The sequence below is a fragment of the Apis florea genome, unplaced genomic scaffold (genome assembly GCF_048593485.1).
Source record: "Apis florea isolate Af1SG1 unplaced genomic scaffold, ASM4859348v1 contig_3325_pilon, whole genome shotgun sequence".
In the NCBI taxonomy this organism is placed as follows: Eukaryota; Metazoa; Arthropoda; class Insecta; order Hymenoptera; family Apidae; genus Apis; species Apis florea.
The window spans coordinates 803,885-823,275 of record NW_028256738.1 but is presented as its reverse complement, the minus strand read 5'-3'; the positions used below and the strand labels follow the sequence as shown (position 1 = coordinate 823,275).

At 38.8% G+C, this 19,391-nt stretch overlaps 1 protein-coding gene across 12 annotated transcripts in view; it reads left to right on the top strand.

Moving 5' to 3' along the window:
• Positions 1 to 19,391, top strand: part of LOC100863350 (ELAV-like protein 2) — a 36,803-nt gene that overhangs the window by 16,901 nt on the left and 511 nt on the right. For 3 of the 12 annotated variants that reach the window (XM_086911565.1, XM_086911566.1, XM_086911564.1), the window contains exons 2-7: positions 6,978 to 7,213; positions 8,458 to 8,561; positions 9,380 to 9,533; positions 11,535 to 11,573; positions 13,120 to 13,375; positions 15,941 to 15,982. In XM_086911565.1, coding sequence (XP_086767691.1) covers positions 7,018 to 7,213; positions 8,458 to 8,561; positions 9,380 to 9,533; positions 11,535 to 11,573; positions 13,120 to 13,375; positions 15,941 to 15,982 — 791 coding nt within the window. In that variant the 5' untranslated portion in view covers positions 6,978 to 7,017. Of the gene's footprint in view, positions 1 to 2,292; positions 3,086 to 6,977; positions 7,214 to 8,457; positions 8,562 to 9,379; positions 9,534 to 11,534; positions 11,574 to 13,119; positions 13,380 to 15,940; positions 15,983 to 19,391 lie in introns of those variants that run through there. The other 9 variants (XM_031918924.2, XM_012491467.3, XM_086911567.1 and 6 more) reach the window with 9 other exon arrangements.

Genomic DNA, 19,391 nt, shown 5'->3' with positions numbered 1-19,391 from the left:
CGTCGTTGGCACGTGCTATTCTCCGCATTCTCTAAACGCATCGGAAAATATATACGACTTAGTGAAAATTACGGAGGATTGATTCACGTATGGACGATCGAAGCAGCGATTAGAATGATTTTGAATAAATTTCCCTCTCGGTTCGATGGTCTGAATATTGTTTCGCTGTTCGTTGTCGTTAAGGCGATCAGAGGCCGGCAAACTTTCATAATTCCAACGGTAATGCGGTGACAACTTCCTGTCGCACCGTGTGGCCGGTTTTAAAGCCACCGAGCATAATGGAACACGTTCACATATGCGTCCACTATGTCCCTATTTTTTTTTTCTTTTTTTTTTTTGCATACCGTTTCGCATCTGTTGCAAGTCCTGTGCCCAGTTTCGTTCCCTTTTTTCTCATGCGGCAAGATACAATACAGGCTTGCTCCCTCTTTCTCTTTCTTTGGTCGATGTTAGGTCCGGTCATGTACGTAATATGCAAAGAACCTGGTCAATCGTTCGTGTCTAACAAAAGCAGGAAGTCAATCGAAAAGATCGTTCCTTTGATTACGAGGATTAGCGGATATGCAAAGATTGATTTTTTTTTTTTTTTTGCAGCGATTAGAATAAGAAATATAGGGTCGGTGAAGTACAAATTATATACTTGGATCTATGAAATTCGATTGAATGGATCGATGATAGATATTTCTTCGTATTTATACGTGAACATATTTAATTTTAATTTTAATTTTAGTGATAGTGCAATGTATTCGTGGTTTTGAATCGATGACTGACAATGACTTCTCGGTATCTTTTTAAAGAAGAACAACAACAAATTATTGAAGAAGAATTCATCTGAACGCCGCTGTGCGTTAAGTTTTAATTAGACGAATTTTAAAGTGAAAGTACATTATACAATGGAGTTCTTCAGGAAGTTCTGACAAAATAGTTCATTCTGTATGATGATGTAATACAAGGGAAACGAATTTCCGAAAACACGAACTCGCGGTTATTGGCACGACCGCCAAGTGTTGCTCGGCTTGTTTCGTCAGCATCGCATAATTTTGGCTCGCCGTCATTTTAGAGACTGCCTTCTCTCGATCTTCGAAGATAAAGCCAAGGTAAGGTCAGGGATGCAGCTTGGATGTTCACTCGTATTCACATGCATCTTTTTTTTTTTTTTTGTTTTTGTAGAAAATGATTCGAATGAATTATCCACACGAATAACGAACGAAATGAAATTTGCGTCAACTTCATTAGATAAATTCAATAAATTTAGGAGAAACGTGCGATGTAGGAAGAAGCGATGCATAAATCGAAGGGGAACGATTGAAATGAGATGGCGAAGCGGTAGATTCAGACGAGTTCATCGACTTTTATCCTCGAGATTTTTCATCATTGGACTTTGACTCTCGCTGAAGTTGTGTATTTTTTTCTCTCTTCGAGAAAGATTCAATTTCATGGTCTTTGGCAAATGGCCACCAATAAGTTTCGACGATGTAATTCATGGTTTCGAGTTCACTACCGATCGAGTGCGGCCTCGTAAGGGGTAAAAGGACTCTTGTATCGACGCGATAGCGCGCTGAGACGACGGGGGTCAAAAACCGTGAAGGGGTGGTCATGATCTGATGCAAGGGGTGATGCAAGCGGCGAGAGGGAGGCAAGAGGGCGGCATACCTTCTGCCTCGTAATGCCAGGGAGCCATGTTGCAAACATTTCCTAACGAACAAACCCCTGCAAATATCTTGAGGGGGATACTGAAATATTGCGCGTGAACGGCCCCTAGCTTGTCACCCCTCTTGTTAACTGGATGCAATTTAAACAAAATGACAGGTGTTATTTTTTTTTTTTTTTTTTTAATCGTTTTAACACCGGAATAAGCAAAAAAAAAAAAAAATCGCGACGCGTTTACTCAACCCTTAAGCAACAATTGCGAGGATACGAGGGAGTAAAAGGAGAAAAATTTAAAATCTTAGGATAAAGTATAACGTGGTGGAGATTCGAGATTTATTAAAATTCGACAAAGGAGAAAAGGATGAAGGGGAGGGAGGGCAGGGGAGCCAGTTCGATCGACGATGGGAGGTCACAGTTTATTTAAGAACGCGCATACGTCTCTTATTAGTTCGATCGGCAACCCCTCGCATCATACGAGTACATACGTGCGAGTAGGTAGGAGGAGATACGTAATAACGAGGGGTTTGCAGTGGGTTGGCAACGAGCTTAGCCGAGGGTGCGCGACCGCGCCCGAGCTAGGCCGAGTTCGGCCGATCGAGCTCGTCGGGCTGTGCAAGCCGCTTGAAAGCGGCTGGTGTGTCCAGTCTCTAGGCAGCCTCCGCCCGTGTTATATCGTTATTTCCGTTTCCTTAGTATAGTGTTTAACGCTTTAATTTCTAGTCTCGCGTAACCCTCTACACACATTCACACATATATACATACACATATATACGCGTATATTGCATTCTATTCTTTAAATCCGCGCGCTCTCTTTCACACACATATATACACACACACATACACACACGCACACATACACACGTTACACACACTGTATGTACTCCCTCGTTTTCTTTTTCACGATCGAGGAAATTTGGTGATCTCGTTTTTCGACGATATCGGACGTGAATAATTTTCGGCTCGCCGCTCGTACATTTACACGTACACTCACACATATGTGCTCGTCAAAGTGAAACCAAAGGACTGTCGACCAGGAGGCGAGCATAAATGCCGATTTACGAGCGCTCGCGTCGTACTTTTCTTTCATTGATTTCCCCTTCTGTTCCGGGCGGCGGTGCGAGAGCGTGATAGTAGGTGCACGTAAAGAGAGAGTCAGAGAGAAGAGCAGGGACCGGCACGATTCATCGACCAGTCGTGTAATAGTTGCACGTTGCTCGGTTTCGCGTGCGATTGAAAAGAGTTTTCGAAGGAAGGAAAAGAAAAGAGGAAAAGTAACGTGGAGAGAGGGAGAGAAAAGAAGTACGGGAAGAGAGAGTGTCGCGTCTCGGGAAAAAAGAAAGAAAAGGTGTTTTCTGTGTTTATTGTGTGGATGTGTGTCGTGTGCCCTCGCGTGCATCGATAAAAAGGTGGATCCTGTAAAGACAGTGGAGAAAAGGTAAGCTCGAGTTGAGTCACAAAAACATTTCGGTCGAATGATATACACACAGATGTTGTACGCGGAGCAGTAACGTCCTTCAAGGAGGTTTCAGAGCACGTGCCTTGCGAGTTTCGTGACACATTCTCATTCTCACCCTTTGCTTCCTGCGTGCTTTCGTCGTCGTCGTCGTCGTCGTCTTTCTTTTTCCACGCCACCCTTCCCCTCCTCCACTCCTCCCACCTCCGCTGCGACTGCCACTTGCCTTCGCTCTTCACCCCTTTCTCCTCTACCGCCGCTTCGCTATTTCTTTTCGATAACAGAACGACTTATTGCGTTTTCCCGTGTCGCGTGTACGTTTTCGTGTGTGCGTGCGTGCGTGCGTGCGTGCGTGTGTGTGTGTGTGTGTGTGTGTGTGAGTGTGTGTGTGTTTTCTCGCGAGGAAAGGGGCGTACTTGAAGGGCGCGGGAGGGGATTCCCTTGGAATCGTAGCCAGAGTAGAGAAAGAGAGAGAGTCTCGTGTGCGCAACGGAGAGAAAAAGGGAGAGAGAGAGAGAGAGAGAGAGAGAGAGAGAGAGAGAGAGAGAGAGAGAGAGAGAGCTCCTGGACACGAGCGAGCGAGCGAGCGAGCGAGAATGAGCGAGAGAAGGGGTGGTAGGGGAGAACGAGCGAGGCAGAGACCGAGGAGTCGCGCTCGTATTGATCGGTCCCGGCCACGCGATTTTCACGATCCGTCGCCATGGCCACCTGGCCACCGGCCGAAGATCGTATCTGCCAAGCGTACGTAAAAATCAAACTTTAACCCTCGGCTTGACCCACCTGCTAACCTTCGTTGCAAATTTATATTGTCTTCGTGGAAATCTTTAATTATCTCTAACCCGAAACCGAGCAATATATTTCAATTTATTTCGCCAATAATTTTTTTCACTTCGTTCCGTTATTACGTTTATACGTTATATTTCAGATCGCATCAATAACATTTTCATGTCTCTATCTTATATAATATTCTCATATCTAACGGCAGAGTATAATATAGATTTTCAAATCGAGTTTCTTTTGTTTTCGAGATATTGGATTTAAATTTAAATTATTCTTCTTCTTCTTCTTCTTCCTTAATTAGAAGCAATCAAAAATCAAAGTAGAAAGCGTGCTACGTAAACGTTTGTCGCGGCGCGATTCCCTGGAAGATGGTCGGTCAGACAGAGATCGACTTTTGCGAACCCCGGGTCTGGCGAAAAGGGGTGGCTTTCCGCATTGTGTCGCGGATAACCCCAGTTTGCGCGTATACGCAGCCATGCGTAACGTCCATTGTCGTTGGATAATGACGGTGGCACAGGAGTCGCGTTTCGAAGTCAACGGCGAACGATACTTTTCCGATGCGTTACTCTTCTCCTCGCCCGACAATGGGGTCTCTCGGCTTCCATTGTGCCGTCCTAAAATATCGCGATGCCGAGCAGAAAGAGAGAGAGAGAGACAGGGAGAGGATGGATCGATAACTACGGAAGATGCGGGGCTACGATAACTGCTGGCTCCGACATTTTCTCCGACTGCTGAACGCGCCTGTTTTCTTCGCCTCGTTCGTAAACACCGAACGATTCGTTGATGAAAAATAGCGTCGACAAGTTCGATCTTGTTACGTTACACGCGGAAAACTCGTTTTTACAACATAAAATTATCGATACTATATATATATATATATATATAAAATATATTATAAATACAGATACAAGGGAGATAGATCTCGTAGCGTCATCCATTGTGAGTTAAGATTCTTCTGTAAGATTCATCCATTTTGAGCTGAGAGGGATATATTCTTCTTCTTCTTCTTCTTCTTTAATAATGATAATAATAATGGTAATAATAATAAATTGTTGCCATTGAAAAGTTTTAGGGAAGATAGGATATAAAAGGAGTTTAATGTAAAAAATTGGAATTTATAGTTGTTCATTGTCCCCGTTTATTTCCCCACTACGTTTATTTCATATCGTGGGCCCTGGCACATTTGATGCATATAATAAAAGCTATCTATCGCATGTAATAAAAGGTATCTCAAGAGAGGACGTGGTCAGTTGGATCGTGGGGTGACCGCAGTCATGAAACTCGAAGTCTCTCCCCGTGTGGGGTGGTCCTAAGGACAGCTGATGACTACGTTGAACAACTGACAGGGACGAGGAGGAGGCGGAAGGGGAAAGAGAGAATTAAAATGTACACCAGTGGTAGCTCGTGCCTGCTTGATATATGTGTCGTGGCAGCTGTGTGTATAAGCCTTAACCATGAACGCTATCGGCACCCTACGGCCATCGCGTATAATTCCCCTTTCTCTCTTCCCTTTTCTTCTCCTTCTCCTATTTTGCTCGGTTTTCGTCCCTTTCGCTCGAGGCATGTGCGACCACATACCGGGTGTCCCGAATAAAATTATTTAATTTCTTCCACGCACGCGCATAGAAAAGATTAATAGATATATTCGTGAGAAATTTAGATCCTCTTTTCTAATCGATCGAAACTACCAGCAACTCTGAACTCCAGCAGAGAAAATTAGAAATTAACCTTCTCTCAGTTGTTGTGTATTGTGTAATTCGATTAGAATTTATTTTTAAAATTATGAGTTATGGATAATTGGATAATAAGAAAAAAAAAAAAGGCTATCGTATCTTGGAGAGGAAAGGAAAATTTGGAAAATTTTTAAAGAGAGTATAAAGCGATATGATCGATATTGAACACCCTGTAAACGTATCGAACACGGTGGTTTTGCCAGAAAGAAAAAGGGAAGAGGCACGAGGGAGGCGAGCTCTTTAAACCAGAAAGGGGGGGGGGGTCGTCGCCCCTTTAAATCCGCGTTTCTATTGGATCTTACCCTCGTTCCCTACCAACTACCACCTCCGCCTGTTCTTTTCACGCTGTATTTTGAAAGTCATTGTCAGATTACGTCAGCATCCAGTTGCGCGAACCATGAATTTTTCGCATTTCGTTGTCCATAATCAAGCCACGCGCCCTGCCCGCGTCCAGCTGCTTGTAATTTAATGTATGGAATAGATAATGATCTTCTTCGTCGTATTTAAACGTAACAAAATCTTTTTGAAACTATAAAAACTTTCTCCAATATGGGCGAAACAGGTTTGAATAATTCCGACCATTACGAAATATCTAATCACAGAATATTTTGTTTTCTCTGGTTTTCTCAAAAACTATACTTGTTGTTGCCACGCGAATATTTATACAGAAATAAGCAAAAACTGATTTTCTTTTCGAACTTGTGTTCTCTGTGAACATGTGCATCGACATGTGTACGACGTGTTGATTAACACGTTTTTACGTCCTTCAAAATTCTGTCGACACAGAAGTTCTTGCTTGGCCCGTGTTTATACTTGTCTGTTACTTCCTATATATATTCTTCTACATATATTCTCGTCGACCGATTGTTTCGATAAATTTCAACGTGTCGTTCGAGTATCTTGAGAATCTCCAACGATCGAAATTTTCTTATCATTTGAATATTTATTCCCTCGAAAAAAAAAACCAAAAAAAAAAAAAAAACCAAAAAAAAAAAACAAAAAAGTAATTATGAAAAAGGAGTTACGAATCATTGAATCGAAAAACACAGGAATATATTATATATTTGGAAAAATATTCGAAGGAAGTTGCAATGGTTGAGCGTCGGCTTGCGTTCCTTGCGTTTCCAGTAATATCTCTCTTCTTTCCTTTTACAACGAAACTTTTACAAATTGGGCGATCGATTACGCCACCCATTCAATAAAAAGGTTTAGAAGGAGATTACGGTCGATGTTGATCGAAAAGAAAAATAATCGAGAATAACTAGAAGACGAAACTGTTCTAACTAAGATAAAAGTTAAAGGCGAAATATAATCGGTTGCCCGTTGTTACGTGATAATAAAAGGACGCTTTCTCGTTTCAGATTTCGTACGTAGTTAGAAAGGACCCGGTTGAAGAGTGCAATGATGGCGAACGGAATGGACACAGTCGTACAACAAAATGGTGGATCCACCCTCGGACAGGCTTCGCAGGAAGAGTCGAAGACGAATCTCATAGTAAATTATTTGCCACAGAGTATGACACAGGATGAGATTCGATCCCTGTTCTCGAGCATCGGCGAGGTTGAGAGTTGCAAGTTGATTCGTGATAAACTCACCGGTAAGTCGAACGTTCTCTTCATTCATTATCATAGCTAACAAGCTAAACAATAAATTATCACGAAGCCCGGCCATACGTTTCTTTCGTGTTTGACCGAATAGATAGCGTTTTGTATTGTTATGATAATTTTCATGGAAACCTGTTATTACAGTTAATACACGGACAGGTGTGGAACGAAAGAATAAGTCTTTCTACACAGTTCATTTGTTTATCGATTTCTAGACGTTACCGAGGAACGGGTGTTTAGTCTTGGTTGAGTAGTCGGCATCGATTCGTCTGCTGCCTGTTTATTTTGTATCAGCCTTATTTGAGGGGGATAGAAAGAGATAGAGAATCTTTGGAAACCAAATAGAATCTGTTAAAGATACAAAGTCGGGGGAGGGGGGAGTTGGAGGGCACGGGAGAGGAAAAATGAGAATTCAATAATTCGTGTTACGTACGCCTGTGGTGTTATCGTTTTTCCACTCACCAGCCCATTCTTATCGCGATATTCGAAACGCAAAAATCGCGTAGAACGAGCGACACTCCATCGACCGATCGGAAAGAATTTTTTTCTCCAACTTCCAATAACTTCGTCTCGTTGGAAAGTTTTGGGAGGAAAGAACGCGTGTTTTTCGTCATCGATTTTTCGATTACTCACGGGCCAAGCGTGGAAGATCGAGGGGAAGGGAGAGCGATTACGCAACGTTGCGTTCCCATCGTCGAGGGATTTTTTCTCCCCATGCCGAGTGACCATTCGAGTGCGCGTAATCCAGCGTAATTTCGGGCTGGCGTACTCGCGCCTCTGAATTCCGTGCGTTAGTGGAGAGCACGTGCGTGGACGTCGCGACGCTATTTCGAGCGTCGGAGTAGCGGGGGCGTCGTTTGGTTTGAGCCTCTGCCGCTTTATATTCGACCTCGCCGCGCGATCTCAGGGCCGTATTGCACCGTCTGCGTTTCCTGTTTTCGAAAAACACTCGCCGCTGTCGCCGTATCTGTTTACTCAATGAACGGACACGTTCAGACACGTTTATCGTTCGCGAATTTTCTCTCTCTCTCTCTCTCTCTCTCGAGAGAGAGAGAGAACCGTCCTCACTCCCACTCTCTCGTCGATCAATTTATTATTTATTATAAGTGGAAATTAAAAGGTCTACGAGAGAAGGAGGTTCTTTTCTTTTTTTTCTCTTTTTTCTCCTTTTTTTTTCTTTCTTTCTTTTAAGCGCAAAATCGTTTAATTCGATGGTATTTTGTTTTGTGTGTTGCAGGTCAGAGTTTAGGTTACGGTTTCGTTAACTATCACCGGCCTGAGGATGCTGAGAAGGCGATAAACACGCTCAACGGTCTTCGTCTGCAAAATAAAACGATCAAGGTTCGTTCTCCCTAGTTGGATGAACATAGTGAACTATCTATTTATAAGGATCCTTCTAGATTAGCATTTGGAAGTAAATACTGAATCGCGCGCGCACGCGAGCGAGCACGATATCTAGAGTTTTCGTGAAAGATTCGAGAGTCAAAAGTTCGTAACGATCTCTGTCAGCTATTTATAAGCAAAACACTTTAGCGATACTTTCATTGTTCAATTCAATTTCTTGGATTAACTTCTACTCCAGAGTATTTCGTTAATTCGTGCTTGGATTTCGCGCAAGTTAGTTTTATAACAAATTGTTATGGTTAAAATATTTACAATAGTTAGTAAAAACAAATTGGCCGTGACTCGGAAAGAAATCTCGCGAAAAGATTTCTATTCGTATCGCTTTTTGTTTACGGAATAGTAGTGGGTACGCTTTCGAATCGGTTTTTATCGAAGAAGAATTTTCAGAAAATGTGTCTCAAGTGAGATTACGCACGATACGCCACAGTGTTGCAATGATCGAAATAGATTGGCGTGAATTCAAAGACATTATCGCATCTGCTATTTATTAACTGTACGAGAAAGAGTCAAAATTCTTCCCCACGTTTTTCACGTAACGTGATGTGAATCTCGTCGAAAAAGAGAAACCGACTACCACCAAACTTTCAAATCGTTGAACATCTCGAATTTTGTCGATGCACCACCATCGAATTTTGGTAGAGGGAAGGAAGGAAAAAAAAAGAAAAAAAAATTCAAAAAAATCGCAGAAGAGAGTTGCACAATAGGGAAATTTTCTCGATTGTCGCGATTAACGATTATTATCATACCTTGAACAGGTATCGTACGCGAGACCGAGCAGCGAGGCGATCAAAGGCGCAAACTTGTACGTGAGCGGTTTGCCGAAGAACATGACGCAACAAGATCTGGAGAATCTATTCAGCCCGTACGGCAGAATCATCACGTCGCGGATACTTTGCGACAACATCACCGGTAAGTTGTTAAATTCCCGACAACTGACGAGGATCGTATCGGCCAGTAGTTGTATGTCGCGTGCCCTGTGGAAGGCCATGGAATACGGGAATTGTAGGGGAAACAGCGTACTCTTCTCTCACTTTGTTCCGAGAGCAAAGTAGATTGGGATCGCACGAGTCAGACTCGTGCCTGTTGAGTAGAAGATTGGTTAGTAGAAAGCTTCTGGTGGTGATCTCAAGGATTAAAGGAAAAAAAAAGAAAGAAAAAAAGAAAAAAGAGTAGGCCATGGGGTTCTAGTCGTATTGTGGGGTGGATCGGTGCGCCTGCAATCAGAGCGAGAACGGACACGATCGTGGTGAACGAGTGACGAATATTTTGATTAAATTTTAGCCAGCGGACGTGAACGCTGTACTTACACACTTTTCGATGTTGGTCGATGTCGTCTCGGAGCTGCGTGATCTCGTTTACGCATCTTTTCATTCCGATCGATGTTAATTCTTTCCTCTTATTTGTTTTTTTTTTTCCTTTTTTTCTCTCTCTCTCTCTCTCTGTCTCTCTCTTCTTTTTTTTTTCTTCGTCCTTTTATCGTTCAACTATTTGTCTTTCCTACTACTGTCGTTAGATACTATTGCATAATCGAACAAGAGGACACTTTGTATTCGAGATCATTCGAGAGGACACACGATCGCAAACTCTCGTTTTTGATTCCATACTTTTTTGTCTTTTTTTCGCTCGTTATTGTTTACGTTCTCAGCTTATATTTTTGTTAGCAGTGCATTCTATTTGCATCCCCAGTTTCACGCACAGCCTCATGGCCTATGCCACCCTTATACCGTTATATTTCTTTTATATCCACATTGGCTATTTTTGTTATTATATTCCTTCGAGTTTTATATATATATATATATATATATATATACATATATATGTATCTTGTATCGATACCATCGTTCGCTGAATTAATGAATTCTATTTTTTCGTTTTTTTTTTTCTTTCTTCTCCTTTATTCGTAATATAATTATCGTTTGATTGATTTTTGATTGATCCCATTAATGTTTACTACGATTCCATTGATTTCGTTTGATTTTTTTTTTTTTTTTTTTTTCAATACGTTGAGACATTGGTTTCAGTGCCAGGACACGTGTGAAACCTTCCTCTGTTACTTCCTTCGTTCCTGGCTTGCTTTTATTACATTCGGTCCACAGTGCGATCCTCGACTCGAACGGTCAATTTATGTTTTTTCGTTATTGTTGCGTTTCTTTTCCTTGCATTTTTTCTTAGTTCATCTTCGAGAATTGTTTGCTTCTTTGCGTTTGAAACAACTGAGAAATGAAACTGAAACTTTTTTGCATATTTAAGGACAAAAAAATACAAAAAAAAAAAAAAAGAAAGAAAGAAAAAGAATAGCGTAAAATTTTTCAACAGAAAGATCGCTCGCCCCTTATTCATCTCATTGCGACCAATTTTGTTTTATTATTTTTTTCCAAACACCGATTATATACCAATTATTTTAATTATTTAAACATTATGAAAAAAATCGAAAATCATATATGAGAAACGTTATGATATTTAATTACAAAAAACGAACGAATTTTTTCTCTTTGCCAGTGTTGAATCCATATTCAATTTATTTATTTCTTCCTCTTTTTTTTTTTTTTTTTCCCTCCGATTAATCATGAGTCAATCATGATTCAATACTTTCCGAGAAAAAAAACGTTCTGTCTTTACTTTCTTTACACTTTTTTTTTTATCTATTTATTTATTCATTTTTTTTAATCGTTAATTTTTATTCTTTCTTCTGACTATTCGTTATTATTGTTATTATTATTATTATTATTATTATTATTATTATTGTTATTATTGTTATTGTTATTATTATTATTATTATTATTATTATTATTATTATTATTATTATTATTATTACATATCCTCCCATCTGAGGACGAATCAGGGGCGAGCGAATCGCTTATGCTATCAGTTGACTGTTAACGTGATATGATTTTTTCCGTTTCTGTTTAGTACGACAGTTTGTGACCGGCGGCGGAGACTATTTGCCCGGTACGTAACTCATACAACTCTTTTTTCTTTTCCCTTATTACGTCCAGCTCAAACAAAAGCAGCCGTTTTTCTCTCTTTTAATTTTTACCCTTTTTTTTTTTTTTTTTTCATTTTCTTTTCTTATATTTTAATTTTTGTTCAACTCGCGAAACAATTAGATTGTCACCCATGTTTAATACGTTTAACAGAAAGAAAATTAGAGACGAGCATACCAATATTTTTTTCTTCTTCAAGTAGTTATCATCGTTTCGCGAGTGGTCGAACGATCGACTACTTACGATCCAAAAAAAAGGAATAAATACCGCTTTCTGTTTTTTCTTTTTTTTCAATTTTACTATATATATATATTTTTTTTCTCTTTATTTTTTTTTTACTGGCTGCTTTGTTCACGTGACCGCAACAGTTACAAAACCGAACTTTTCCTCCTGAGCGCCGTTTTTGTTTCTTTACGCTTTTTGTCGTTCGTTATGATTATTATTATTATTATTATTGTTATTATTATTATTATTATTATTATTATTATTATTATTATTATTATTATTATTATTATTATTATTGTTATTATTATTATTATTTTGCGACCGTGCCCTCGACTCACATGGTACACACTTACACACGCAAAACACATATACACACACACACACACACACATACACGTACACACGCATAAATACACCTTTTCGCCCTCCCCCCCCCCTCTTTTAGCGCGTTATCAAACTCATTCAGCTTGGTGGAAGAAAACATGATCGACTCACTCGAGAACACACGACATCGGTGTAAAGAAACGAATCTGCGCGCACCGAGCCACTCGTTCGAATGCACTTGACGATTGCATTCCACACAGAATTCGTCGTTGATCACGGGGTGGAAAATGTTTGCAAGAAGAAGGTTCGTTTAGCATTCACGATCGATTTATTAGAAATCGGGAATTATCGTTAATGCAAAGGCAACTTTCTTCGACGAATTGGATTTCTATTCTATTATTATTAATCGCAATGCGATGTAAAAGGATTGTCTCCTTGTTATTAACGTTTTTTTAAGTGTTCCAAGATTTTCCTACTAAATTGCACCGTTATCTTTTATATATGTATATATATATATGTACATATATATATATAGAAGATACAACTAACATTAATCTGGATTCACGAGTGTTTTCCTCGTATAACAACTTCCCTTGTATAATAATATAATATAAAATCACCCATTTTCATTGCGCCTGAGTGACGATGCGCCGCAATTCTCTTCAGCCATTTTATTATATCACGCCACATTCGTTCCAACTCAAATCCAATATAATACATTCTTTTTTATATTCGAAAACGATCAATTGCTTTCCGATTTAACCGGAACATCTTGGATCATCTTGGGAAAATAACTTATCCTTACAACCTACACCAAGAACCTACGCACGCGTGTACGCGTAGTCACTCAACAGTCAACGAGGAATCTGGCAATGTTCTCGCTTCGTTGCCCGATATATTCGTCCAACAAAAATTCACAGAGAGGATGGATCCGTTGAATAACTTGAACCGATTACCGACAGGATTGTCGAAAGGGGTCGGTTTCATAAGGTTCGACCAGCGGGTCGAGGCCGAGAGGGCGATCCAAGAATTAAACGGTACCATTCCGAAGGGCTCGTCCGAGCCGATCACCGTCAAGTTCGCCAACAATCCGAGCAACAACAACAAGGCGATACCGCCGTTGGCCTATCTGACGCCGCAGGCGACCCGACGATACGGCGGCCCAATCCACCATCCGACCGGCCGCTTCAGGTACATTCCACTGTCGCCACTATCCAGGTACCTACTCGCCTCTACTCGCTCTACCCAAAGATCTCTCTCTCTCTCTCTTTCTCTTTCTCTCTTTCTCTCTTCTTCTCTCTTATCATTTTCTCTTTTGTTTTCTTCTATATCTTTTTCTTCTTCTTCTTCTTCTTCTTCTTTTTTTGTTTCTTCTTCTACTTCTTCTTCTCTTTAGTTCGATTCTGTTCTGCTTTTCAATTGTGTTTTCTCTTTTCCATTTTTTTTTCTTTTTTTTTTAGATATTTTTCTTTCCTTCTTTCTTTCTTTCTTTCTTTCTTTTTTTTTTTATGGTTTTTCGTGCAGATCGCATGGATCGATCGATGATCGGTTTTAACGATGAAAGAAATTTAAATCGGTTGGTAAAAAAAAAAAAAAAAAAAAAGGATCGATCGATCGATCTACTAGAATCGTCTGTACCTTTCTCTTTGTTTACGCACTCACCGTTTGAGTACCTGAGTACACTGCAGGCTCCTCCTTCTGCACCTCATCTTGCCATATGATCTATTACCTCATCTTCGATCATTTTTATTTTCTTTTCCTTTATCTTTTTCTTTCTTTTCGTCTCAAATTCGTCGCCGATTCGGTATTCATTTACGCAACGAGCACGTTTCGCCGCGGTTAAAGTTTCACGTTGCTCGATCTATCTTTGACGAGCGCACATTTCTATTCGAGGCATCAATCTTTTTTCAATCGAATCGTTGAAGAATGGTCGTTGTTACGATGTTACGTGTCGTAGAGAGTTGTGGAGAAAAAAAAAAAAAAACGATCGAATTCGATAACTACTGAAAAATCGAATATAAACTCGTGACGAGTTTAGAAGATATGAGAGATGTAATAAAAAGGATCCGAAACAAGTATACGTTGGAAAAATTGCGGTTCGAACAAGTGTCACGCTCGAATATTCGGTTAGAAACCTTTCGATCGACCGTGGAATCGATGTTTCGATATCAATATTTCAACATGTGTTCGCCGTATGCATGTGTCAAGGTTTAATCCAATCGAAATCCAAGATACCCGATGAATCACTGATATATGTTTAAAAAGGTAAACGTTCGGTAATTCGACCTTTCTTCGACGCATCGCTTCAACATCGATCAATTTATTTCTTTGATTTTCTTATATCTTTTACTTGATTCTTTTTTTTTTTTTTTTAAACTCCATCCCTTCAAAGATCACCCATCCGATCTCCCTTTCCCGATAAACGAGTGGTACAAGGTGGTCTTTTTAAAGAATAATTACTAATTATTTAGATGTAAGTCGAATTTAATATACATACGAGAAAGAATCGCATTTAATTGCGCGTGCAAACACAGAAGACTGATCCTTGACCACTCTGGAAACATGGAGGAGCAAGGCACATACAAACGTTCTGTTATTTCTGTAAGTTTTCTTGATTTTTTGTCTTCGCGATCCACGGTAAGCTGGCTCGTCGATATGATTTTACACTCTCTCTCTTTTTTTTTTTCTCTCTTTTTTTCTAGCACGAATGACATATTCATTTGAATGATAATTATGTGAACATGAAAATTGTTGTTTGAATAATTTTTCATTCGTAGAAATCGGGAGGACGGAATTTCTGGTCCTCGGAAACATTACCGTGGATGCGAGGCTGACGACGAATTCAATTAAAATGGAGTTGAGAAACGTCGATAGCGAACAGACTAGAAATACGTATAATTTCTCGTCTCGTCCTTCGTTCCGTGCCTCTGCAAAAAAGACGCGTGAAAAGAAAAGAAAGACAGAAAAAAAAAAAAAAAAATTATCATTCCAAGACATGATATAACGAACGAAGATGACGATTAAAACTTTCCCTTGTGTCTTTTTCGAGCATTATTATTATTTAACGAAAAATCCGGATTGTTGTACGCAAATACTTCAGGTCCGTCTGTATGTCCATGTCAGTCGAACGCGAGAAAAATTGAGAAACTCGTTAAGACTCGTTTAAAACTCGTTCGATCGTTCGAATCGAATACGTGGATTCGACGATTCGAATTGGTATCTCAATTAAGAAAAAAAGTTTAAGAAAGAAAAAAAAAAAAGAGATATAGTAGATTGATAATACGCTTCGCTTTTTCGCTTGCCTCTATTCCGTATTTTTTCATTTCCTTTCGAATCGATATCGCGTCGCCGCAACCTTGGACTTTATACGCTTCCTCGTCTCTCCTTTCCTTTAAAAAAAAAAAAAAAAAAAAAACCAAAAGGAAAAAATTTTCCCAGAATTTTCCATTTTCTATCTTTCTTACTTCTTCTCTGTTCGAATTTTGTTAACCATTTTTTCTCTTTCTCTCTCTCTTTCTCTCTTTCTCTTTCTTTTATCTTCTTTATTTTCTTTTATCTTTGTTCTGTCTCTATTTCTATCCTTTTCTATTGCGTTATCCATGGTGAGAAAAGAAAACGGAGAGGCACCATAGATGGTAGTTCCGTGAGAGAAAAAAGAAAGAAAGAAAAATAATGAAAAGAAAATGGAAGCACAAGGAAGCGACTGACTCTTATCCCGATTTTTATTGGCTCGTTCCCGGAGTATCTCTCTTCTTACGTTGTTCTTTTTGTGTTTTGTTTTAGCACTGGCAAGGCCATGCTTGCCATTAACAAAGGCTTACAGAGGTCAGTATTTTTTTCGTTACTACCACTACGTTCCCTCCCGGTTTTTCATTTTTTCGATAATTGATTTCTATTCTTGCGTGGCTTCGTTCTCTTACTTTTCACACACGCTCCGCGTTAAAAATTTCATATGGTGCGATCTTTTTTTTTTTTTTTTTTTTTTTTCTCAATTTGAACCAAGATTCTTTTCATCTTATTTTTTTTTTTTTCCTTTCTTTTTCTTTTTTTTTCTTTTTCCCTCGTAAATTATATACGTTCGAAATATTTTACGTTGCATATACATATTTTAATAATGCGGTTCATAATTCGATTGTTCATTGTTCGAAGTATTACATTTTATCGAAATTAATCGAAATTTATTTTTCGGTTGCTTTTCTTTTTTTTCAATATAACAAATGTCTTATATGAAATTTTTAAGGCCTTTCTCTCTTCCCCCCTCGACTCACACTATTCTACTTTCTCTTTCTCTTCTTTGCCTTCTTCGTTGCCTTCTTTCGTTTCGTTTAATTGTCATCCTTCAAACGCTTCTCTACCCACAAAACGTCACAAAGCATATATATCTTACCGCTTTCTCGAGAATGCGAATCGATTCGGGTTTGCAATTTCACGATTTCATAATTTTTCACATTTCCTTTGGTATATATACTCGGAAGAGAAAGAAAAAAGGACGAAACATGCCTCTACTCTCTTTTTTCGATTACCTCGTTTCTTTTTTTTCTAATCATCTCTACGTTCTATATCGGAGAATTAAAAAACTGTTACTTTATTCTCAGTTTCGCGAGTTTCGAGTATATAAGTTTCACTCTGATTTATCGATATTTCAATATACAACCGTAGAATTTTCTTTTTTTCTTTTAACCTGTTAGCTTTCAAGCTTCTGATCTAATATCCTGACTAAGAGAATAATATATAGTTAGTCAAACATGTACGGACTGTACAGACGGATTTCGACCGATTTTTCAATCGTTGTCGAAAGAAGAATGAAAAATCGAATGAAAATCATAGATTCTAAAATCGTTCTCGCGAAACTACAGATCGTTATGCCTAAAAAAAAAAAAAAAAAAAAAAAGAAAAGGAGAAAAATAGAAAAAAATTGCAAATAGAGACTCGAATCAACGTTCCTCGACAGGCTCGCATTTTCTTCTCCTTCTTCACTATTTCTTTTCTTTGATTCTTTGCCTTCATCGGTCGTGTTCGACTCAAGACTGTGCACCTGCGATATCTCGGCCTCTCCACCGACGATCAATCGGTGAATTTTCAAAAATTAACGAAGGATATTAACGTTCGATTTGATGATATAGATAAAAATACGAAAAAGAAAAAAAAAAAAAAAAAACACGAATCGCTTTGCATCGAGCGATCAACGGTTTAATGGTGGTAGAGCATCTATCTAATAGATACTAGTAGCGATATTTATTGAAAGATGGTTCATTTAGATTATTGGTGTAGAGCTGAGAACAACGTTAGGTGCACGATCTCTGAAAAAGCAATCACGTGAATTCACGTGAACCATAGATATACATACATACATATATATATACATATATAGATATATGTATTTTTGTTGGCACACACCAATGCAAGAGAATCGCACTTGATTATCGTTAGAGAACAATGCACCGATGTGTCGACTTTCGTAATTGAAACGATCGATCGTCGATAATAAATAAATTTTTCGTTTCTTTCGACGTTGTGGATCCCGGTTTTAGATTCCGATTCCTGAGAAATTAGATACATTTCCGATCGAACGTTTCTACAAATATATAAAGTTAACTAAACGATAGTCGAACGAGTGTATATATATATATATATATCGGATAGTTGAACGAAACACGTGGATTCTTCTTTCACGAGAGAACGCCTCGCTTCTATTGAACAACTCGACCCAACTTGAACCTTTAACTCGATCGTTCCATTTCACTTCTTTTCCTTTAATATCAAATATCAAAGATATCGTGTTTCGATGAACGATAATAATTAATAATAACAATAATAAAAAAAGAAAGAAAGAAAAGAGGAATGAAAATAAAACGAAGAGATGAAACAGATGAATCGAGTTTAGGGTTCGTCGTTCGAGGGTTCGTCGTTAAAGAAAAAAAAAACCACATCCCAAAGACGCGTTGTACATATATATATACGCGTGCGTATATAGAGAAAAAAAAAAAAAGAAAAAGAAAACGCGATTCCTAATGAGCGTTCGTTCGTAACGAATGCGCCATTGCGTAATTACTGTCACCTCGGCCCTATAATGAATACTCACTGAGATGTGCCCTGTTTTAACGCGGCTTGTGACGTCAAGTAGGTACGTAGATTACATTTTTACATCTCTGTAAATAATACCCCACCTCGTAAACGTGTTTTCCCTCTTTTTCGTTCCCCTCGCATTCAATTCGTAATTTTTCAGCATGCCGATTTAACGATGTCCCCCCGCCGCGTGCATGCGACTGACTTCCTCCCCCTCGATTCTCATTTACTGATTCTACCCTCTACTTTTTCATTCCTTGTTCCGTTCTTCGTTCTCGTTTTTAATTAATAATAAAAATTGAAAAATTTCAAGTCAAGTAGTTAGCATCGAGCCGCGCCTAGTTCGTTTAGAACGCTTTTACCGTAGAATTGCATGCAGTGTTGCGCAACTCTTCTCCCAAGAGTCTCTTGTCGACGTTAATTTCAACGAAAGCGAAATTACGATTTCTTTCTTCTTTTTTTTTTTTTTTCTCTCTTTTTTTGCAACGCGATAATTAATCTCGTTCGGTTAACTCGTAACGGTCTGTTTGTGCCATTTTTTTTTTTTTTCACCGAATTTCAAGCACGATTTAACGATGATTTTTTTTTTCTTTTTTAATGCGAGTAACTTTATTATATGTTTACAATGTTTGTGCACGACTTTAATTTGTCCATGTGATATTTTTCTTTTCTTTTCTTTTCTTTTTTTTTTTTTTTTTTTTTTTTTTTACAATAACAAGATCAAAAGGATGTATTGCGAAAGAAAATCTTTTTCGGTCGAGTTTATTCGAATTTTTTATTATTTGTTCATAAATTATTAATTGGCAATGTGTGCACGATCAATCAGTCAACAATGAAAGTCTCGTCCGTTGTTTCTTTTTTTTTTTTTTTTTTTTTAATTCGAACAGTAAAAAATAATCATAGCAGGCATAGAGAAATTCTTTCTAGTAAAAATCGATCGAAACGGGGGAAAATAATAAATTCGCGAAATTAATCGACAACCCGGAACAATTTCAATTTTCTTCAACTTCATCGTTTTTCGTTTCGACGAATCGACGACAAAACGCCGTAGCACGCAAAACGCAGAACGTTTTTCTTGCCTTGTTGTATCGTGAAAACGCGGGGAGGGGGATTGAAACGACGATAGAACGACAAGGATCGGCGCGCAATGCGAAAATTAGTGGGAGAT